The sequence below is a fragment of the Pteropus alecto genome, unplaced genomic scaffold (assembly GCF_000325575.1).
Source record: "Pteropus alecto unplaced genomic scaffold, ASM32557v1 scaffold88, whole genome shotgun sequence".
Lineage (NCBI taxonomy): Eukaryota > Metazoa > Chordata > Mammalia > Chiroptera > Pteropodidae > Pteropus > Pteropus alecto.
In genome coordinates this window covers 5,161,950-5,184,459 of record NW_006494611.1, presented here as the reverse complement: position 1 = coordinate 5,184,459, position 22,510 = coordinate 5,161,950, and the positions used below count along the sequence as shown (strand labels likewise).

Here is a 22,510-nt window from a genome sequence, read left to right as displayed (position 1 = left end):
AATTTTCACATAAAGCCATGGGGTTTTGAATTATTTTTCACAGGATTAATTGCTTTGGCCAGATGCCTGGGCATGATATGGGCAGGGACCCAGCCTCCTCTGTGAGCTTTTGTTATTCCCTACTTCTGTTGATGCTAATTCACCATATGGTATTGGGCATGACATGTCATCTCTTGGGGTATTCTTTTCATCATCTGTCAAATAAGGATGTTGCCAAAGGGATCTATATAGTCCCTTTCAACTCTTCTACTCAAAAACAGTCTGGGTGTAGTGTAAGTTGAAATGAGGGGAATAAATGGAAAGGATAGAAAGTGCTACTCATTCCACAACCATTGATATATGCAGGCATTTTTATGCATTTCTGATCGCCTGCTCCTATAGTAGAGCTCATGAAATCCCAGCTTTATACAATACTTTTGACATTTCAAGCAAATGTAGCAAAACTTTTTTGATTAGTTGGAGAATAGATAGCAGGTGTCAGGAATTGTACAGACGGTGCCTGGTGTATAAGAAGCCAAAAAATTCAGAGAGTGTGATGGGGAATGAAAGCCGCCACTTGCATTCTTTGATTTGCAGCCCCTAAAGCAAGCAAGCATATGCTTAAGCCCATTATGTGCAAGGAGATATTTGTTTCATATGTTTGACGGTTTTGAGATGCAAACAAAACAGAATAGAAAGCTTCACAGGACTTCCTCCCACGTTGACGCTGACAGGTTGCCTACCACACATGGTCCTGGGCCTCCTAGGGCTGTCAGCAGCCAGCCCTTGACAGACCCACATTAGGAGGCTCAGAGTCTCCTCCATGTGGTCTGGAAAAAGCGGACATGAAGAAAGTTAACCTTTCAGCCTTGCATAATCTGGATGTCGCTATTGCAGGAAAGTCCAGTTTGGGAGCCAAAGCATACTCCTAACCCCTCCCTGCTTTTCGGGAAGCATCATGATGGAGTAATCACAACTAATGTTTGCCTAGGGCCGGACAGTTAACAAAGTACTTTCTAATCCTCCTTTACTCTGAAAACAGCCCTGTGGGAAGCCATCGTTATCACCACTGAATGGATGAAGAAACTGAAACCTTATACGCTTCCCCACAGTGGGTCAGATAAATGAAGTCAAAGCCTGGACTTGAACCTAGTTCTTCTGACCCACAATACAATAAGCACTCTTCTCTTCTGAGGCAGCATTGAACCAGAGCTTCCCGCCCTGCTGACAATGGTACATTTCCTCACTTGAAAGTGGGACTGCGTAGGCCCTGCAAGTGAGAGTTTCTGAACTCAGCTTTCCTGTAAATTCACTGGTGAACTTGGACTTATGCCTTCCCTTCTCTCTGCCTCTGAGGCCCTCCCTCCAAAATTGGTTTAAAAAAATATTGACCCTGCCAATTGGTTTAAAACATTTTGTTTCTCTAGTTTCATCTCATATGTTGCTATTTGTAGGAGCCTTGGAAAAATTTAAATTACTTTATTTTTTTCTTTTTATTGAAAAAATAGTATAGGTCCTTCTAGACAAATCTGAACATTTCATATACACAAAAACAAAATTAAAAACACCCATATTCCCACTTCAGTGATAACCACTATTAAAACCCTGGTGATATCCTTCTAGAACTTTTGCACTTATCTATTTATTTACCTTTTATACCAATATTATATGAGACAGCTAATCTATGTATATAGTTACCTTTTTGTGTTTACACACTCAAAAATTCATGTGTATCCATATATACACATATATGCATCTGTACACTTGGGAGGGAGGGTTGGGGACAAACAGCTTCCTGATTAGCTATAACTATTAATCTGAAGATGCTGGTTTAACTTCCCAGCATTGACTTTTGGGACTATATAATACTCTGGCTCCATTTTCATTCATTCAGTCAGTCAATGAGTCAGTCAGTCATAATCTATTGTATACCAGCCTTTATACTAGGTCCTTTGTATACATCATCTTGAATGCTTATATGAGTCCTATAATTAGAGATTATACTCCCCATTTTACATATTGAGGAAACTGGAGCTTAGAGAGACTAATTACTCAAGATTTCACAACCAGTAAATAGAAGAAATGGGATTCGAACCCAAATACATCTAACTTCATGTGTTGTACTTCTAAAGCAGTATAGTGTGATATATGCTCTAACGGAAGCATATACTACAGGGAGCTGTGGAATGAAGGATACTGCATAGCCTGGGAAGCTTTGAGCTGGATGGTGGAGGAGAAATAAGACAAGTAGGTAAGAAATGAGCAGGGAATGTGTAATGAGGCAGAGGTATGGATGGGAATGGCATTCTCCCAGGATGACATGCCAGAGCACAGCCGGCACTGAGATAGACAGGAAGATCAGTACTAGATCAGAAAGGGCTCACCAGCCATTCTGGGAGCAGATGTTTTACTCCACAGGCACAGGGAAGCAGCACGATCACATCTGTTTTAGAAAATCAACTTTGGTGGAAGCTTGCTGAATGGTATAATGGGGGCAGGGAGATCACTTAGGATGCAATAACAATAGGCCAGATAAAAACATTTAAATTAATTGACTAGAGAAAAACAGATGGATTTCTGAAACGTAGGAAGCAGAATAAATAGGACTTACGGAAGATGTTGATGAGCCAGGTTTGGGACGTTTGAGTTCAAAGTCCTTGGGTCTTGCAGTGGGGGAAGTCTATTAGATGTCTGTCATAGTGTATATTGACCATTAGGTTTTTGACCAGCCTTGGACGTTCTGCCTCTTTATTGAATCAGCTACTTTAGGCATATTCTATGAGTTTTATTGAATTTTTCTTGTCCCTTCTGCAACTCTTTAAACAGTCTATTATTTCTGATTCCTACAGCTGGAAATAAGTTGTAGGGGTTTGGTCCTTTTATAAGAACACTTACCAAGAGGGGAAAAAAATGTATTTTACTCATCCTTTCTTAATTCAAAATTTTTTATATCTGATCGATTTCATTAAATTTGTTTAAGAGATGGCAAATCTCATCATTGAGTATAAATCTCACCCCAATACTACCATGTTACTATTACCTTTTAGAAACTGAAGCAAGCATTTACAATTTTTAAATGAAGCTGAGCTGAAGAAATGACATCAACTTTTATTTAATTATGAAATTTACATTTTCAACAGAAAAATGATATGTGTCAGACTCTCAAATGTGGGACTTTCTGGGAAAGTTTAATACTATTATCACATCTTCAAAAAAGCACAACTGGAAGAAACCTTAGAAATCAGTGAGTTAATGTCTTCCTGTATTACAGACTGGGTAAGCAAGGCTCGAGAGGAAAAGTAATAACAGCAGGTTAGTGACAGAGACATACTGAGAACTTGGTCTTCTGGCTGCTGATTTAATTAAATAGTGAGGACCTATAGTGTGTCTGTGAATGTTAAGTAGATCCATTTATGTGTTTCAGGTGGCTCCTTCTCTATCACACTCTGTGCTTCTCCCTGATGAAGGCTTTGGCCCACACTGTGGAGCTTAACAATATGTTTGGTCAGATCCAGTCACCTGGCTATCCAGACTCCTACCCAAGTGATTCGAAAGTGACTTGGAATATCACTGTCCCAGAGGGATTTCGGATCAAGCTATACTTCATGCACTTCAACTTGGAATCCTCCTACCTTTGTGAATATGACTATGTGAAGGTGAGACTCTTGAGGTTTCCTAATTGGGCCAGGATCTCTACTGGAGAATCTGTGAGAGTTAGAGAAGCCTAGATGAATTAGATACTGTGCTTACTCTCCCAGGGTGACAGTCCAGTAAGAGAGACACACAAGGCTACAACATAATGAATGAAGGTATGGGAGATATGCTAGATACAGGCTGTGTATATAAACCTAGAAAGGACCGTGAGGGAAACTGAGACTGGCAAAGTGTAATTGAGCCAAATACAACATCCCCTTTTTCTCTGTTCTCAAAGTCTTTAATATTTCCATTAACCTCTGCTCCAAGGTCACTTTCAATTTAAAAAAAAAAAGGAGAAAAGGGCAGAGACCCCAAAGTAGCATTAATCAGACTGAGATACAGCCAAAAGTATGTCCAAACTTAAGGCATTAGAAAACATTGTTCAGTTCCCTAAGTAATGATCAAGTGTTTGGGAAGTGTAGGGTATGGAGTAGTAGACAGTAGGAGCTGAGCTTGGAAAGTTAGATTGGGGAGAGATTCTGAAGGGCTTTGAATGTGATGCTAAGGAGTTTGGATTGTATCAGCAAAGAGTACAGGCAAGAGTAGGGATTATATCAGAGATGGATGTAAAAAACATGGAAGAGAAGCAGGAAATTATTATATCAACACAGTATTCCCTGGAATTTAGAGAGAACTCACAAACAGTGCCATAGATGGGAAGTTATTCTTTAAAAGTGGAGCTGAAAAGGTTGAAGTATTTCTCTCCTTTTTTTTTTTTTTTTTTAATTTAAGTAAGAAAATAGTGTTGGAGTCTTTCTGAGAGACCAAGTTTATTAAGATTGTATCTGTTTCAAAAAATATGAGAATCTACTTTCTAAACTTTCTCTGGCTTCCGGGAATAGATTCTCATCAAACCACTATGGGGTAGACTTTGCATATTTTGAGTATTATTGTAGTCTCATTTTTCCACAGTCAGTAATTCAATAAGAATTAACCTTGTATTAACCAGGTTGTTTGATCAATAGCAAAGTAGTGCATTTACTAGGTAGTTGTACACTTATAATCTCATTCCATTTTTAAACAATCGTATGAGACACATACTACTATCCCATTTTACAGGCCAAGAAACAAACCCTAAAAGGTAAAGCAACCCATCCAAGATTGTATAGCTAGTAAGTAGTGAATCAAGGTTCCCCATCCATGTCTTGTGACTTTCAATCCTATGCTTTTTGGCTACATAAGCTGTGTTCCACTGAGCCCCAAGATTCTTCAGGGGCTTATAAGAAAACTAGAGGATGGGGAGGCCTGGTAAGTGGGGCTGTGAACCCCTACCCTGCATAAACTCATTTTAATTGTTGGGTGTTGCTTACTTTTTATGTTGGATCTGCATTAAATATCTCATTTGCAATAAAGTTTCTGTGACTAAAAACTTTCCCAAATTGAGGTTCCATGGCAGAGTTTTTCAATTTCGGCACTAGTGACATTTTGAGCCAGATAATTCTTTGCTGAGGAAAGCTGTTTCAATAATTATAGGATTTTTAGCAGCATCCCAGGCTTCTACTCACTAGATGCCAATAGCACTTCCCCTCCCGCTGTGACAACAAAATAATGATTTCAGAAGTTGCCAATGTCCCCAGAGGGACAAAATCTCCCCCTTTGAGAACCACTGCTCTATGGGATGCTGCCCTTCTTTGACTGTTTTGTGTTAGAGACTATGAGAATTTATGAATACAAAAGACCTGGTCCCTTACTAAGAAAAATAAACTTAGAAAAATAGCCATTGCACAAGACAGAAAAGGTTAATGGTAATAAAAGACTGATGATAAAGAATGAGAAGGGATGGAACTGGTTCCTCTAAGGAATGATACGGATTGGTAACCTAGACTGACATCAAGTCTTTATAAATTTGTTAAAGATGGAGCCAACTTCTCAGAGTTACAAGGCCCAGCCAAAGGCTATTCACTGAGACCCTGGGTGTTCATCACCCTAAACTGAAATTTCTGACAAACAGGTCAGTTATGTCTTTCAGGATATAATCTAGCCTCTGCCAGAACCAAACCCCAGGAGAAGGTGGATTATGGGTAGGTTAGAAGAATCCCCCAGCTCATTTCCCTAACTAATAATGCTGGTCATAAAACCATGGCATTCTTGAATATTTGGGTTGGAGAGTGAATTTAACCAGAAGGAAATGACCAAACATTGGCTTAATATAAGAGAAATTTCCATAGATTTAGACAAGTCTAGATGTGAATTTCCTAACAACTTTCTTCTCTACTCTCAAATGTGTCAACCACCTAGAAATTTTCTCAGTGAGAACACTTGCTTTCATTGGAAGCCTCATAACCAATGAGTAATGTACTGAGCAATTATTTCTCATGAGTTTTTCTCTTATTTAGACAGATGCCAAGTTTGACCTTGTTAGGACTCTTTTATCAAGATGATAATCACACAATAGAGGATTTAACTCATTCCTTTGCCCCCAACCCCTACTCTGCCAAAAAAAAAAAAAAAAAAAAAAAAAATCAGTCTCCTGGCAAGGCAAATTAAGTTGCTGACATCAGCTGCATTTTATAGTGGAAAAAAATGACAAAGTATTTTTCAAGGGCCACAATAGAATCTGAAGATCAATTCTGACACTGAATTAAGGACACTGGAGTACATTTCTATCCAAAGCTTGGCCTTTCTGGTTGAAGAATGTTTGGGAAATTGGTTCATGTTTTCTATCCAGGGTGGCAAGACACCTCCCTGAAACCCCAAGGAGATGGACTAGACCGTTTGAAAGGGCAGCATGGTCTTGGGGCCTTGCCTGAGATTCAGGAAATGCCTGTTCTAGTCCCATATCTGCCATTAACTCCCATATGATCTGGTGTGGACAAGAAAGTCTTACAGCACTCTCTCTGCTCCAAAATTAGACTCATGACCTCCGGGCATAGCAAAGGAGCAGTCTGCTTGAGGCAATGCAGAGACCGAGCTGCCTACCTGAAGTGCCCTACAGTACTTGTATCTCTGATTCAGACACATTTTTCGAAAATCTTTGGAAGAAGTAATTAACATATTGGGCAAGGAGGGCAAGAGATATGTCTCCACTTGTGCCTTCCCAGCTGACTCCCTTCCAGAATGCCATCCCAGCATCAACATTAGCTTCCCTGCAGAGGTTGCAGCAGCCAGGAGGCCTGAGCAGTCCTCCCTTTGCAGGATGCTGGGTGCTGGTCAGCTGACAACTGGAGCTCATCTGCGTCTGGCAGAGTTCTTCTCCTAGAGTCAAGAACTTGCAGAATGTCAGGCTACAAGGCCCTCTGGAGACTTATCTAGTCCCATACTGTTGCTGTTATTATTGTTTTTCAAATATTTTCTCCCCAATGAACATTTTCTTCTATCAAAATTCTATCAAGGCTCGATATAGAAAACCAAAATGGGGCTGCTCAGGTTAAAGGTGGCTCTGAAACTCACTCTGCTCACTCGCCCTCCTTAGTTACCCTGAATGTCACACCTTGCAGGAACTACAGCTTAACTATTACTTAATTTCACGTTGTACAGAAGAGGAGACTGAAGCTCGGAATTCAGAGACAAGACTAGTAGTCCGGCCTCTGAACTCCCAAACCCAGAAGCCTTCCACATATAGTTGAAACCCTTTCACCTTTTCTAATTGCCCCCTACCCTTTGCCCTTAGAATATGTGTATTTCCTGGCAAAAAATGAGAGCGAAGTGCTTCCCTTTCCATCTGAATAAAGCATGAGAATGCTATGCCACCCCCGGATAAGGCAACATCCCTCTTCAAAATTCTGGGGTCTTTTCATCTGGTCCATGAGGGGGTGAGATGAGATGATCCCTGAAGTCCCTTAAATTCCAGAATTCTAATCCTAATCTTTCTTGCCAGAACTTTCCAGATGACCCTACCAAACCCTCATTATCCTAGTTAGAATAATGCCAGAAACCGGTAATAATATGGTACAACAGCCACTTCTGAAAGTTCCACAGCCATAAGCACTCCAATAAGAGCCTACAGTCTGCTGGGGATGCCTTAGTGACATGTCATTTAAAGAAAACTTGTAAACATATCATGGCACTGCTGTCCTTTTCCAAGCAATTTTAAGTATCACTGATTTCCATTTGGTGGGATAACATCCCCCTTTTTGAGGCTTTTTCATTCTGTGACTAAATCCCCCTGGCAGACTTAGAAGTGTATTTAAAGGACCCTTCAGTTCACAAGAACCCTTTCTAGCCCAGGCCAAACCCACAGTCTACCCTTCCAGCCTGGCCCATCAGGGTGATGATGACCATACTGCTGACACTGCACAGCAGTAGCTTGAAGAAAAACAGAAACTCAAGGCTGTGGTCTGGATGCTCTCATTTTATGAAAATTCCTCTCTCTGGCCTGATTTCTTGTAGTCCTTGGTCTTTGAGGCACATGTACATCTACATGGCAGCATCTGCTTCTTTGGAATGTGGCTACAATGTGTGGATTCTTGCAGTGCACAGATGAGGCATGTAAATCACAGCTGGTTAATATTGCAGACAAGGAGCAGAGCAAAGACGTTGGCCAGAGAGTTGGCAGGCTTGGATTCTTGTGGTCTTTCTCTACTAACTAGGTAGCCTTGGGCAAGTGACTACTTCTAAAGGGGACTCTGTTTTCTTCTTTCTCCAATACAGGGACATGAACCAGATGGTGTCTAAGGCCAATCTAGCCCTAATATTCTATGCATCTAAGACCTCAGAAATCATGGTTCAACTCCACCACGATCATGACTGAAGCCCCGGGAAGGGCAATTCATTGGCCAGGGTCACACTGGGATCAAAATTTATATTGGTCTTTTCTTCCTTTCAAAAACTTAAGTGACAGTGGAATCCTAGTTTATGGATGCTTAGGTTTTTAAGTGTAATTTAATGTAAGTAAGTATAATGCAAGGCAAATATTGTCTATAGTCAAATTTACTCAATCTCATAAACATTGTAGAAAACTGTCTTTTTTCCTAGAAATGCAACAAATTACAGCTCCATTGATTGAGTGTCAGATGAAGTGGTCAAGTTGGACTTAGAAAGGAACCTAGGAGCTATAGTTACTGAAAGAGGTATTTAGACCAGAACCACCAAGGAGACAGCAGATTTATCCATCCTATATTCAAGTTTACTCCATGACATCTTTTCATTAGAAAAAGAGACAATAAAAACCTTCATTCTCTTTTTATTCTCCCTCTCTCTTTTTCTCATTGAATGTGCATAGCTCTTTGGCATCTGTTAAATGCTACCAGCTGTCAGTCTCTCCCCTTCCAGTTAACCCTCTACATGTGTCCAGAGAGATTGTCTTAAAACATTACTTTGAGTGTGCAACTCTCAATACCTTGCAATGTCTCCCCACCATCTATGAAATGAAGTCAAGGAATCCAATTGAAAAATTACCATAAGGAGAGACTGCAACAGAGACAGGGCCCACTGAGATGAGTAAGACAGTACCCGCTCTCAAGGAACTCATGGTTTTATAGTGTGTTATGAGATGAGTATATAATTACTAAATTAAAGCTGGGCAAATAACATGAGGGATATGAGGCAGTATATAAGTTGAGGAGTGATCATTTCTGAGAGTTCAGGAAAGGCTTTGGAAATAGTTAATGTTTGAGATAAGTCTTGAAGAGTAAGTAAGAATTCGATAATGCAATTCCCTAAGCTTCTCAATATCCCTAAGCATCAGTTTTGTCATGAGCACAAAAAAAAATGTTTATAATGATATAGTACTTTCCTCGAACGTTATAGGAAGGTTTAAATGAGATGACGGCTACAAGTGGAAACACTACTACAAAAGACAATCAAGCTCAGTGGTTCAGAGATCAGGCTTTAGAGCCAATCAGGCCTGGGTTGAGGTCCTGCCTCCACCTTTTATTGTAAAATGGGAGTAATAATAATGCCTACCTCATGGGCTTTTTGTGAATGAGATAAATGCTTTAATGATATACATCCAACACATATGTAATTAGGATAATAAATACTATTGTAGAGGTAATGATGGCAACAGTGTGAGTAATAAAGTGCCTGCTGGTTTCAGTGGATGCTCAATGAAGGACAGTTTTCTCATTTACTCTGACTCTACCACTACGTGGCCATCTTTGACCTTGCTCATGTCACTCAGTTTTTTCAAGCGATTTATGGAAAAGTATTTTGAAAGGGCTGATCAAATGCAGGAAAAGAAACTGAACACAAAGAACTTAAATGGATTTGTCTAAGTCTCCATAGAAAGTCAGATCTCGATCCTGGTCTTCTTACTCCCACATAGTGATGTCATCTCTCCTTTGGCCTTTCTAAGAACAAGTTTTATCCTGGAAACGACCTTGATGTGTTTCCCGGCTCTGCATTACTCCTAAAGCAACACTGCCTGTCAGGGTAATTAAGTAAAATTTAGTAAAACGGAAAGAACTTGAGGGTCTCTGTTTTGCCTAGATTTTGTTAAAGAACTCTCTCCGTCACCCTGGTTTTGAGAGAAAAAAAATATTTTACAATAGTTGGAAATGGAATCTGAGCTATGAAGGATGGGAAATGCTCAATTTATCTGTTTGTGGTATACAAGTTCTAATGGTGAACTCAAGGTCATTCCACTAGACTGTCAGCTCCGTGAGTTCAGGGCCCATGTCTATGTTTTTTTTCCCAGCAGTAAGCACAGGCCTGGGGCAGAACAGGAAAAGGCACATGTCTACTGGTAGTGAGCATTAAGGAAAGTATTCTGGTCTAGGAATCAGCCACTGACTTCTGCTGAGAAGTTAGGCAAGTTACCTCTCTGCTCCAGTCCTCAGTTTCCCCATCTGCCCAGCGAGAAAATTGAACTAGCTGGCTTCTGAAAGCCCTTCCAGTCCTGGCAGCCTGCAACTTTCAGGTCACTGCCCTAGGCCTCATCGGTCAGTCTGCATCCTGCCATATAATTGAGAGATAAATTCATCCCATGGCCCTGCTCCAAACTGACTCTTCTGACCCCTATCCCCTAATTTTGTGCAGAGCTCTGTGTTTACTCAGAACATGCCCTCGACCTTCAGGCTGTGGCTGTGGCTGACACCGAACTGCAGCAGCTCTGCTAATTCTGTGGGGGTGGACAGGCCAGGCCTTGGCCCCTGAAGGAAAAGCGAAATGAGAAATGGATAAAGGTTTCTCATGAATTTTAATTATATTCCCTGGCGGAATTCTTTCATTCCATACATACCGAGTCCCAAACACCAACTCTAGCTGATTCAGAAGAATCAAGAAGTGAAAATGAGCTTCAGAAAAGTGTGAGAGAAAAAAAAAAAAAAAGGCTTATTTTATACAGGAAGTGCAAACATCACAGGCTATGAGGTGATGGAAAACAGAAGGAAGGTCAGAAGGCTAGGACAGAGAATGTGCTCAAGTGTGGGTGAGCGTGAGGTGGGAGTGTTCCCGGGTGTAGGTGCACCTGGTGTGCAAATTTGTGTGCAAATCTGTGTGCTCGTGTGTACATAGGCTCCTTTCAGACACACCTTAGCAAAAAGCAGTGTTTGAATTTACTTTGGTGTACTCACAGAAGAAAAGTTAGGGAAGGGGAGGTATTCATTCATTCATTCAACACATTTATTCATTGAATGCCTACTATTTACCAGAGCTTGGGGTATAGCGATAATTAAAACAGAGAGAAATCTCTGCCAGTAGGGTACTTATATTGCACTGAGAGAAACAGACAATAAATATTAAACATAACCATAAGTAAATTATATAGCGAATAGTAAGCTGATAGGCAAAGAAATAAAATAGAGCAGGGTAAAGAGGGCCTTGTGAGTTGGGGTGGGGGTTATGATTGAAATATGTTGGTCAGGGTAGTCCTCATATGTTGGAGAGGGTAACATGTGGGAAAAGACTTGAAGAAGTTGAAAAAGTTAGCCACGTGGCTTCCTGGGGAAAAGCATTGCAACCAAGAGAACAGCCTGTGCCAAGCCCCTAAAGTGAGAAAGTGCTTGGTGTGTTTGAAGAGCAGCGAGTCAGTGTAGCTGGAGCAGGAAGGACAGGGATGAGAGATGAAGACAGAAAGGTATGTTGGGGAGCAGGGAAGGGAAGCCTGATCAAGGGGAGGGGTGTAGGGCGGGGAAGCAGGGTCCCCGCTAAATGCTGACAGGCAATGGCAGACTTTACAAGCTGCTTTCACACTGATGTTTCATTTGACTGCTTGGGTCTTAGAGGACAGAATTACTATCCACCTTGTATGTTTGTGAAAACTCAGCTTGAACATAGTGCTGTACTTGTAAATGATTAACAACTGGATCTGGCTGGGGGATTGGGGATGGTTTGGGAAGATAGGGGAGAAGGGATGTGCAGTAGCATACCATTCACCACCCAGATGTGTTGGACAATAATAACCTCAAGGGCATAGCTAATAGTAAATTTAAAATTATTAGGAAGTGATGAGTTTTTATATAATGTTTTTAACATATATTATTAAATTATAAGTTTATAAAACTCAATTCTTTATAATGCCTATGTTTAACAACAGAGTCATGAAAATCCCTGAAAAGCTGACAATTGACTCCACAAGCCAGTTCTAGCACACCACTGCCTGGGGAAGTTAGAGTGACGCATGGCATATGGGAGGCAGAGCAGTGACCAGAACCCAGGCTATTCAGTCCCTATCCCAGCTTTCTGGGAGGATTTCCATGGGAAGACATGAGAAGGTACATTTGGCAGTGGCAAAGGAGCTTGACAGGTCATGCGTTCCTGGAAACTGCCAGGTGACACTGGCCCATTTCTGGTCCCTTCTCTTCTCCCAGCACTTAATCACTGCTTTCACTCCAGTCTTGACTGTGACATACCTCAAGCCAGGCTGCCTCTGCTGCAGAAGAACACAGCAAGGCTTTGTTTTGTCCTGTTCTAGGCAATTTTCCTGAACTGTTTGGGGCTCAGCCTCTCAGCCCCTGAGGGAATTTGCATATGAATGAGCCTGGCTCTGAAGTCACTGATGGGATGGGGAGAGGAATCCTAGCCACTCAGAGGCCAATGAGAATATAAATCCTTCCTGGCCCTCCTTTCCAGGCAGGATTCCCAGGCTCTCCCCACCCCCTACCTCCAACCTTGCACTCACTGAGATGGTGGGCACTGCCAGTTTCCCACCTGCGGGATGCCTCCTTCCCAGGCTCCCAGGGACCCCTCCCCAGCCAGCTCTTTCTTCTCCCCAAGCTCATGCTGCCTGGAAACCATTCCCTTTTCTGTCCAGAGACCTCCCTGCAGATGGGCAATGCTTGCTATAGCAGTGGGATTCTTAGACTCTAAGGACTTGTGAGGAAGCTGTGTCTCAGGCCACCACAGTGTAAATGGTATCTAGCAGTGCATGTAACAAAACCCTGGGGCTCCCCAGCTCTGTTGGGAGATTTTTACTCTAATTAACAAATAAATAACAACACTGTACTGGGACTATCAATATACCTGAGCTCCGATCTTGGCTCCGCCGTTATATGGGCATTTAAGTTTGAACCAGTTTCTTCACTTCTCCAAGCCTCAATTTCTCCATTTAGGAAAGAAGAAAGACTTGATAGCCTTTAATGTCTTTTTATCTCTGTCCTTCTGTGGTTATCTGATTCCAATTACTGAGACAGGTCTGGAAGACATCTAGATTTTATCTCAGGTCTGCTATTCCTAGGATGTTTGGCTTTGGAGACTCATATCACCTCTCTGGGCCCAGAATCACAATATCTGCCTGAAGCATATTCATTACAAGACTACTATCAGAAGCAAATAAAATAAAGGTGAAAAATACCCTGCCAACTGGAAAATTTCACATAGTGCCAGGAACTATTACTACTATTGTTGTTGCTGTTATTGTTATTGTTTTTGTGGCCAAATGACTTGCACCAGGACTGAAGCATCAACCTTCAGCCCCTCTAAAATGAGGCCATCCTGAGTCTCAGACCCACCAGTGCTATTTTTATTTATATGGCTTTTAAGAGCTTCTGAAACACACAAGAGTCTCAGACCCACCAGTGCTATTTTTATTTATATAGATTTTAAGAGCTTCTGAAACACACAAGCGCAAGCGCAAGCGCGCACACACACACACACGCACACACACATGCACACGTCTTCCTTTTTTTCTAGTCTCAGGTTCATGTCTGGCATTCAGTACCTTTAATTTGCTCTACACACACACACACACACACACACACAAACGCACACGTCTTCCTTTTTTTCTAGTCTCAAGTTCTTGTCTAGCATTCAGTACCTTTAATTTGCTCCTTTTCCATGATCTTTAACTGTAATTTGGACAACTAGATAAAGTAGCAAAATTGGACTGTTAACCCCTGGAGCAATCCCTGGAGGTGACAGACTTGCAGAGGGTGAGCTCTCAGAAGCAGAGAGCACTCATTTGTGACTCAGGAGTCCTGGACCCAGAACTGTCACTGAATCATTGGCCTAAATTCATCCATCTAGAGAAATCCTTTGAAATACAGGACAGTGAAGAGATTCCTGGACTTCATACTATTTTCTTGTAGATAGAAGTTTTTGGTGATTCTTTACATTATTCTGGTCCTTTCTTATAAAATAAGGATAATATTCTTTCTGTGTCCCCACCTCACAGGATTGTTAGGAATTTTATAAAGTGCAGTGAGCCAAAGGGACCTAACCCACCACCTGCCCATCAAGGAGGCTGAGCTGAGAGGGAGCTCTAGGTTTTCTTCCTGTTCCATCAGCCTGGGACTTAGGGGTCTTACAAAAAGGAAAGTCCCCTGGTAGCTTCAGAGAGATCAGAAATGGAGTAGAATCTGGAAACAAGGATATTCAGGGACAGTTTCAGTCTCTTAATTCTTCTGTAAACACTTGAAACTACCTAGGCCCCACTTAGCTGGGAGTCCAGAAAGGTATCATCTCAGGTGACTGGATCTCAGTGGTTCTGTTCTTCTCACTGATTTATTGAGCACTTACCATATCTCAGGCACCTTCTAAATGTTTACATATATTAACACATGTCATGTTCACAATAGTCCTGAGATATAAATACTATTATTTTCACTATTTTACAGCTGAGAAAACCTATAGACAGAGTATATTAGTTTCCTAGGGCTGCCATAATAAGTTACCATGAACCAGGTGGCGTGTAACAACAGTTTATTATCTCACAGTTATGGAGGGCAGAAGTCTGAAATCAAGGTCAGCAGGGTCATGCTTCCTCTACAAGGATTGAGGGAAGAATACTTCCTGCCCCGTTTTGATTCCTTGTGGTTGGCGGCACTGTTTGGCATTTCCTGGGTGTGATAGCATACCTCCAATCTCTGCCTCTGTCTTCATACTTCCCTCTGTGTGTGTCTCTGTGTTCAAGTTTCCCTTTTCTTATAAGGACACCAGTCATCTCAACTTAATTACATGGGCAAAGACCTATTTCCATGTAAGGTCAAGTCAAGTCCAAGGCTTAGGATTTGAACATTTCTTATAGGAGAATACAATTCAACCAACAATACAGAGAGTTTAAATAATTTTCTCAACATCTAATAATTGGTGAAGACTCATATGTGCAACTCATGTAAAGATGAGGTCCCAATGATCCAGTCTCAGTAAGAAGTTACATCCCAAAACAAAAAACTTAATCAAAAGCAATTCTCAATTCAACTCATTCTCTTGAGAAACCAAAAAAGGGCAGAGATGTTATCACAAACATCTTTAAATGTTCAATCTCTCCCCTACTCTCTCGTTCTCTCTCTATCCTCTTTCTTCCCCCGAAGTCTTCATGAACTCCACACCAAAACACTTGTCTGTATCCCCTCATGCATCCACTCACACCCCATCCTATGACTTCCTCTTGGATTTGACAATTGCAAAAGATGTCTCCCGACACGAGACTCACCCTGCCATGCAATGCCATGTGTGAATTTTAGTTATTCTGAGTTTCTTGATTGTTTTATTAGAATTTTATTTTTCCCTGTATTTTTATGTGGAATTAAGATTTTTATCTTTTCCAGTTGAGTTTGAACTCAAGGGCTAGAAAAAATGAGAGGAGGTGAGAGAGTGATGAGGAGTCCCTGTACCATTACCATAAAGAAGGGAAAACTCAACTGGTTGTGAGAAGGGGAAGGACTAGAAACCAGGCCCGAACTACCAGGCTGATTTAGTTGCCCCTCCTGTGTGTTCCCTTTGCTTATTGACCTCAACTGAATAATTTTATGTCATTGGGTAAAAGATGAAAGTAGCTTTGGGCCCAAGTTTCTCTTTAAAACACTTTTTAAATTTAAGAACAGGGAGGAAAACTACCCATAGTTCCACTACCCATGGCTAACAGTTTGCTCTAATTCCTTCTACTTTTTGTGTTCAGTATATACTTTTAACACAGTTTTAGTTATACTGACTATACAATTTTTCCTGGTTTTTTATTTAATATAACCTACTACAAACGTTTTCAGTTCATTGCAAACTCTCCATTACTGTGATAATTAATGGGCGCTTAACAAAGTTAATGCTAATTTAACTGTTCCCTGAGACTTGGATATTTACATTGTTTCTAGTTTTTTATTATTGTGTATATCTGCTATAAACATCACTGTTCATAAAAGTTTTTTCCACGCTTGTAATATCTTCCCCTAGGTTATAGTCCCAGATGTGGGGCCAAGGAAGGACTTTCTAAATTAAAGATAATCCAAAATGACCTGATCAGTCTTGGAAGGTAGTGAGTTTCTTATCTCTACAACTGATGGTGAAAAAGTCATATGAGTTTTTAGTAAGGATGTAGTAGAAAGATAAGCGTTAGACTAAGTAACTTTCAAAGCCCCCCAAATCCACGAGATTGTAATTCTCCAAATTTTAGTTCACAAATGTCTTATTCTTTGTCCCAAATTATTTCTTTACTCACCATACCAGTTATATTTATTGCTGTGTAACAGACTACTTCAAAACTTAGTAGCTAAAACAAAATCCATTTTATTTGCTTATAATTCTATGGTCAAGAGTTTGAAATGGGCTCTGCAAGATGGTCCTTTTGCTGAATTTACCTGAAGTCATTCACATGGCTGTAGTCATTTAAAGTCTTGACTGAGCTGAAAAATCCAAAATAGCCTCAGTCACCCGTCTGGTGTTTGGTGGTGGCTTGTCAGTTATTTGGCTTATTTCTGCCCTATGTGGCCTTTTTCCTCCAGTAATCCTGACAGGCTTCTTTACATGGTGGCCTCGGGGCAGTATTCTACGGAGGGAAGAGCTATAAGGCCCTCTGAGTCCTGAAAGAGCTAGAAGGCCTCCTTGGAAGTGACTCACCATTTCTAAAACATCACATGTTTATTATCAAAGCAATTCACAAAGCCAGTCTCTGAGCAGCAAAGTCACTTTGTAAAAGGGTCTCTGTGCAAAAATGAAAGCAATTGTTTGTAGTTATTTTTGCAAACAATATATCATAGTCTACCCTCTCGCCAAAATAATTCATGTACCTCCCATGTGTAAAATACACTTTAGTGCCATCCCTCAAAGGTCTCATCCCATTAATATATCAGGCTTGAAGTCTAGGACCTCATGATTTAAATCAGGTCCAGAAGCAGATGAGTCACCAAGGGTGTAAAGCCTTGAGTGCAGTTTCTCTTGATCCAGAGATATCTGAAAAGTCATCTGCTTTTCACAGACCCAATATCTTCTTGTCTTGGTGATTCAAACACAGGATAACCACAATAGAATTCCCACTGAAAAATTGAGAGTAATGGGAGGAATATCACTGTTACAGTTCCGTAGTAATCTGAAATCCAGCCAGATACCTGTTACCAGACCAGGAATGTTCCTCGATTAGAGCCCCTTTCTGCTCCCTGAGAGTGGTTCTCCAGTCCACTCTTCATGGCTCTTGTTGCTGCCCTCTGGAGTTTCATTTTCACCCTATGGGACATTCCTCCTTTTCCATAAGAAATGGCTCCTGTTTGCAGCCAAGTAGACCTTTCCACAGAAAGGAAGCAAAATTTTGCCACCCTGAAGCTGCTTTTTTCTTAATTCTCTTGTTAGTCAACTTAATATCTGTATTAGCATCTGTAAGACCCAAAAAGCTAAACAGCAAATTCAAAAGGCTTAATACTAGTTATATTTCTTTGGATCTCTCTTTTTTTTTTAATTGGTCTTTCAAAAAGTACTAACAAACAGCTATTTGTAATGAGAGCTCCATAAAAATTTTCCATTTTAGAAAGTTTTCTAATTCAAAACATCCATAATCTGGCCATTGATGGTAGAATTTATAGTGACTCAAACCAATAAAGGCTTTTTACGGCTTAATCAAGGAAGCAAAAAGTCTTCCCAAAGAAGAGTGCAAAGGATGCACCCTCATAGATCTGAAAGTTTACTCCCAAAAAATGTCAAAGAAAGTCCAGACCCTTGTTACACAGATGGTCAGGATGGTGGCATGCGTATGGTGTCTCTGGCCTCCCACAAATGCGAGATGCCTCCAGCCACAAACCCACTAATTTATGGCACCAGGCAGGCGGTACTGGAATGAGATTTTTCCAGCACTAACAAGTAACGAAGGCTTGGATGACAAAGGCTCCTTATGGTCTGGGGTCCCTTATGACAAACTCCCCTGGGAGCTGGCACAGCCAGACAAAGAGACATTTGGAACCTAGTCTATTTGACTGGCCACCAGGTGCACCACGGTAAGTGTAACTTCCAGATGATGGAGACCAGAGAAAATATCTTTGATGGTCACAAAGCCGAGCCCCTAGGACATAAAACAAAATTGAAGAAAAAATCTCATTCACTTTTTATGTAAAGACTCAAGAATGTTTTTCTGAATAGACTCCAGTCTAAAGAGAACTACTTAACAACTTAGCCTGTGAGGCCAACCTGTGTTTTATCCCTGTGGTTATTTCTTTCTTATGACAAACAACATAAAAGACATAGATATAGAAGAAGAAAAAAAAAATAACCATCTCCGTGAGGAAAGGACCAATTAGGAAACAAAAACAAAAACTCAAGAGCCACTAGGCCTAAGAAGCTAGCTTCACAAATATTTTTTCTCGGCAATATAAATTTAGAAGAGAGAAAAAGATTCTTACCACTTCTAACTTTCATTGAACCCCACAGATAAGAGATCAAAGAGGCTGATATGGTAAAATGCTTATGTCCATCATCTCCCAGCTTTAGTAGTGGGGGAGTTAGCAATATCTCAGACGGTGAGTTCTCCCAGCTAGCTTGTCAATTTGTGAGGGCTAAGAAAAGTTAATACCTTCCCTCTCACCTTCTACGTTCGTCTAGCTGGACTAATAATCAAATTAACAGAGACAGATTTACAGGAGAAGTTCAAAGTTTTAATACATGCACATGGGGAATTCACATAAGCATGAAAATTCCAAAAACAGTGAGGCAACATTAGATATATAAGACATTTTTGGACAAAGAAAATGGGGGAAGGGGTATTAGATTTCAGAAGTGAGAATGGGTGATTAGTAGTTGAGGAAGAGCAGAACATACATGACAGGAACGTTCTTGCTAAGAAACTCAGAAACAATGGGATGTGAGGTATCTAGCTAACAGGTTCGAAGTCTTCTTGGGCAATGCTAGGGTAAAAATCCTTAAGGTGGTTATGCCCAGGCTCTCTTCCTAAAAAGCAGGTTTCTCTGTCTGAATCTCTGGTAGGAAATTGGGAGATGCTCAAAGTCTCTTTCTGAGTCTTGTTTCTTAATAAACGGCTTAAAATCAATATCTCAAAAAGCAACTTTAGAGTGGCAAAATTTTGGTTCCCTTCACCACCTACTTCCTGTGCATTGAAATTTGGGGCCTAGAGGCCTCTCTTCCTTTTAAATGACCTCATTCATTTCTAGTCCAAGCTGGTTGGTACATTTCTTTTAAAACTGTGTGTGGGTGTGTGTGTGTGTGGGTGTGTGGGTGTGTGGGTGTGTGTGTAATAGATCAGCATATAGTCCATTCCAGTAGACAAAACGACACCCACAGTTGTTTTCAAAATAGGCCTCTCCCTACTTTGAAGGGCATGTCAGGGTGCTATGGGACAATGCCCTTAAGATTCTTTGATGCCCTTTTGTCTAGCTGATGTTACTGAAATCAAGGGGTCCGTTTGCCTGTGTGCATCAAAGCCAAAGGAGACACAAACAGGAGTTTGCTGCAAAGAGAGTAGAGGTTAATTTAAAGAAATGGAACCAAGCCTGGAGGCACAGGTGAGCTAGTGCTCTTAAGACCTGGCTCCCCGATGGCGATGGCGTGTAGGCTACAGATTACCTAGGGCAAAATCACGGACACTTAGGTTTAGGGGTTTGAGGTCATTTTGAGAGCTGATTGGCCAGAGGTGAGATAAAGGTCATGAACTATTTTATCAGATCTTGAGGACACCTCTGAGGTCTTTCCTGAAATCCCTCTGTCTGGTCTCATAAGAAAGTAGCCAGGGAGTTATCCCATCTTAGGGCTCAGGAGCTGAAACATAACTTAAGTCAAGATGTTATCCTCAGCCTGCCAGAGGTCGGAACAATGTGACTATTAGTCATGCCCGGCTACTGTCTTCTGCTGCCTCGGGGGTTGCAGATTATCGAGGGAAAGTCTAGGTCTCTGAGGGTAAGAGAGAGAGTGATGATTTCTAGAGCTAGGATTTAAATATAAATTTAACCAAAGTTAGAAGGACCCTCAGTTTCACTGATAGGGAGTCCTAGGCACTGCTTTAAATCTTCTACATCTTAATGAAGGGTTTTATAGCCAGATCTTTAACATGATTTTTTATCCTGAAGCCATTTTTGCTTTTACAATATTTTGTTAGTGGAGAGACTAAGGATGAAAAATAGTCTTATTTTCAAATCCAGCTAGTCCTGAGCCCTCTGTGTTTCCTCTAATTTCTATTTACACACTGAAGACTTACTTTTTCCTGAATTACCTTACCATCTACAGCTAGAAGCACATATGACACTTTCAACATTCTGCCTAGAGATCACCTTAGCCAGATCCACAAGTTTATTACTATACATTTTTCTACCTTCTAAGTTGCCAAAGGCAAGTTTTGCCAATTCTTTCATCACTACATGACTCAGGTCACCTTTGTCAAGCCTCCTACAGCAGTTTCCTCACCATTTTTCTAGCCTCTGTTTGTTAGCTAATCCCAAACTGAAGCCACCTACGGGCATTAGAACTCATAAGTATAGGAGGAGCTGGGAAAGTGAAGGTCCCAGCTTCTCATAGACAGGGAGTTAGTTGGTGACCACAGAAAGGTCACTAATCAGTTCTCCTGAAACCCTGGCATGAATGGAAATGATGGCATCTGCAGAGAAATTCAAGAATTCAAGCCCATTTCAAGAGCCAAAATGGGACTGAGAGAAGGGAGCCCATGGAGAGAGGTCTATAAGAAGCTGTTGGCTCTGAGCAGCTACCACCTCTGTGTGTCTACCTGAAAGCATCTGGTGGTAGATCTGGGCCCCTGTAGGTCTGGGTCACTGTTGGTCATCAGAGCCAATCATTGAAAGAAGATCTGGATGCTGATTGGAGAGAGTGAGGACAAGTTAGAACCTATTGGGCACATCTACATCTGTCCATCTCTATATCTGATCACAAAACAACCTTCAGAGAGTAAAAGGACTATTGCATTCTAATGCATGCAAGTTTTTCTTTTGGCCAACACTACCCTGGAACTATACCGGAAAGGAGATTCTGAGGAATATAGTTTCCAGATTAACTAATTGACAACAGAACAATCCAGCACACTCTCTGCATGCGTGCCTAAATTAACTCTGAAAAGCTCTTTAAGGATTCAGAGAAGATATCAAAAAGGGCCTCCAGGATGTAGCTTGGGAAAAATGGCAAGCAGAGCCTTGAGCCATTGGGTCTATAGGACAACCATCACTGGTTTGCCTTATGCCTTAAAGGAGCATGAGTGTTACTGGCTATGGAATCAGAATGCTGCATTTGTGGAGATGGAGCCACTATTCACTAAATAATGACCTTGCATGATTCATTTAAGTGATCTGGGCTTCAAGTTTCTCATCTATAAAATGAAAGCGATCACTCCTAAGCAACCTTCTCTATGCACTGTTCTGAGGAACTGATGGGTAGCCGTCAGTGTATTTGTTAAAGTCTGATGAGATAACTTTATGGACATGTGGAAAGCAGCTGTAGCTGTGCTCACAATGAAATTTGGCCAACTTTTCTGCTGCTCTGCCTTACTTTTTTGCCTAGCTATTTCATGCTGTTTTTACTGAGGTAGACGATTCACAAGAAACAGACTCTGACTTCTCCTCTTTAGATCTCTCTTTCCAGCTTCCTATCTGCAATAGATCCTTTTCCTACATGAGGTGGTAGTAGTAAGAGAGGGGTGATTGAGACTCTGAATACCCACAGTCCATCGATTCTCTCTGAACATTTTTTTTTTCTTCTAAAATGTTTTCTAATTCCCCTCAGCTGGATGCAATTTTTTCTCCTTCTTTAAACCCCACAGCCTTTCTATCCTTCACTGCAATAACTATACCCTGACAACGCCTTAACATGTACACATTTGAGCACTTATCTTGTTCTACCTAATTTTACATTCTCAGAGGCGGGGGACTTGCATATTAAGCTCATACAACACATAAGTAATTTTTGGCATTCTCCACATTATAGTCCAGCGAGAACTCAGTATGTAAATAAGTGTTGAATTAAGTTGAAAGAAAACAAATTGAGGACATGCATCAGTGGGTTAGTATTCTAAATAACAATAGCCTGAATGACTATGGTTTCCCATAATAAGAATTAGGAAAATGAAGAGTCTGTGATCCCTAGCCAGATAGTTCTCTATTATTATGAATTTTGTGTCTTCATGTGATAAGGTATTTCCCTCCATAATGTTAATATGATGATCCTAGAAACGGGGCAGTCCAAAGAGGAGCCAGGGCTCAATCTTCCACCTGTACTCCAAGGTAAACGATTTTTATAGAATTTTACAATTCATAGCAGGAACTGCAAGTATTAACCAGGGCCAGTGACCTTCTCTATTTAGTTTATGGCT

General features: G+C 41.0%; 1 protein-coding gene across 6 annotated transcripts in view; it reads left to right on the top strand.

The window, feature by feature from the left end:
- Positions 1 to 22,510, top strand: part of MASP1 (mannan binding lectin serine peptidase 1) — a 63,337-nt gene that overhangs the window by 2,473 nt on the left and 38,354 nt on the right. For 3 of the 6 annotated variants that reach the window (XM_015599841.2, XM_006925826.3, XM_006925828.2), the window contains exon 2: positions 3,404 to 3,635. The exons of 1 other annotated variant lie outside the window; for it this stretch is intronic. In XM_015599841.2, the coding sequence (XP_015455327.1) occupies positions 3,404 to 3,635 (232 nt within the window). Of the gene's footprint in view, positions 1 to 2,154; positions 2,231 to 3,403; positions 3,636 to 11,423; positions 11,633 to 22,510 lie in introns of those variants that run through there. 2 more of the 6 variants (XM_025042351.1, XM_025042353.1) reach the window with 2 other exon arrangements.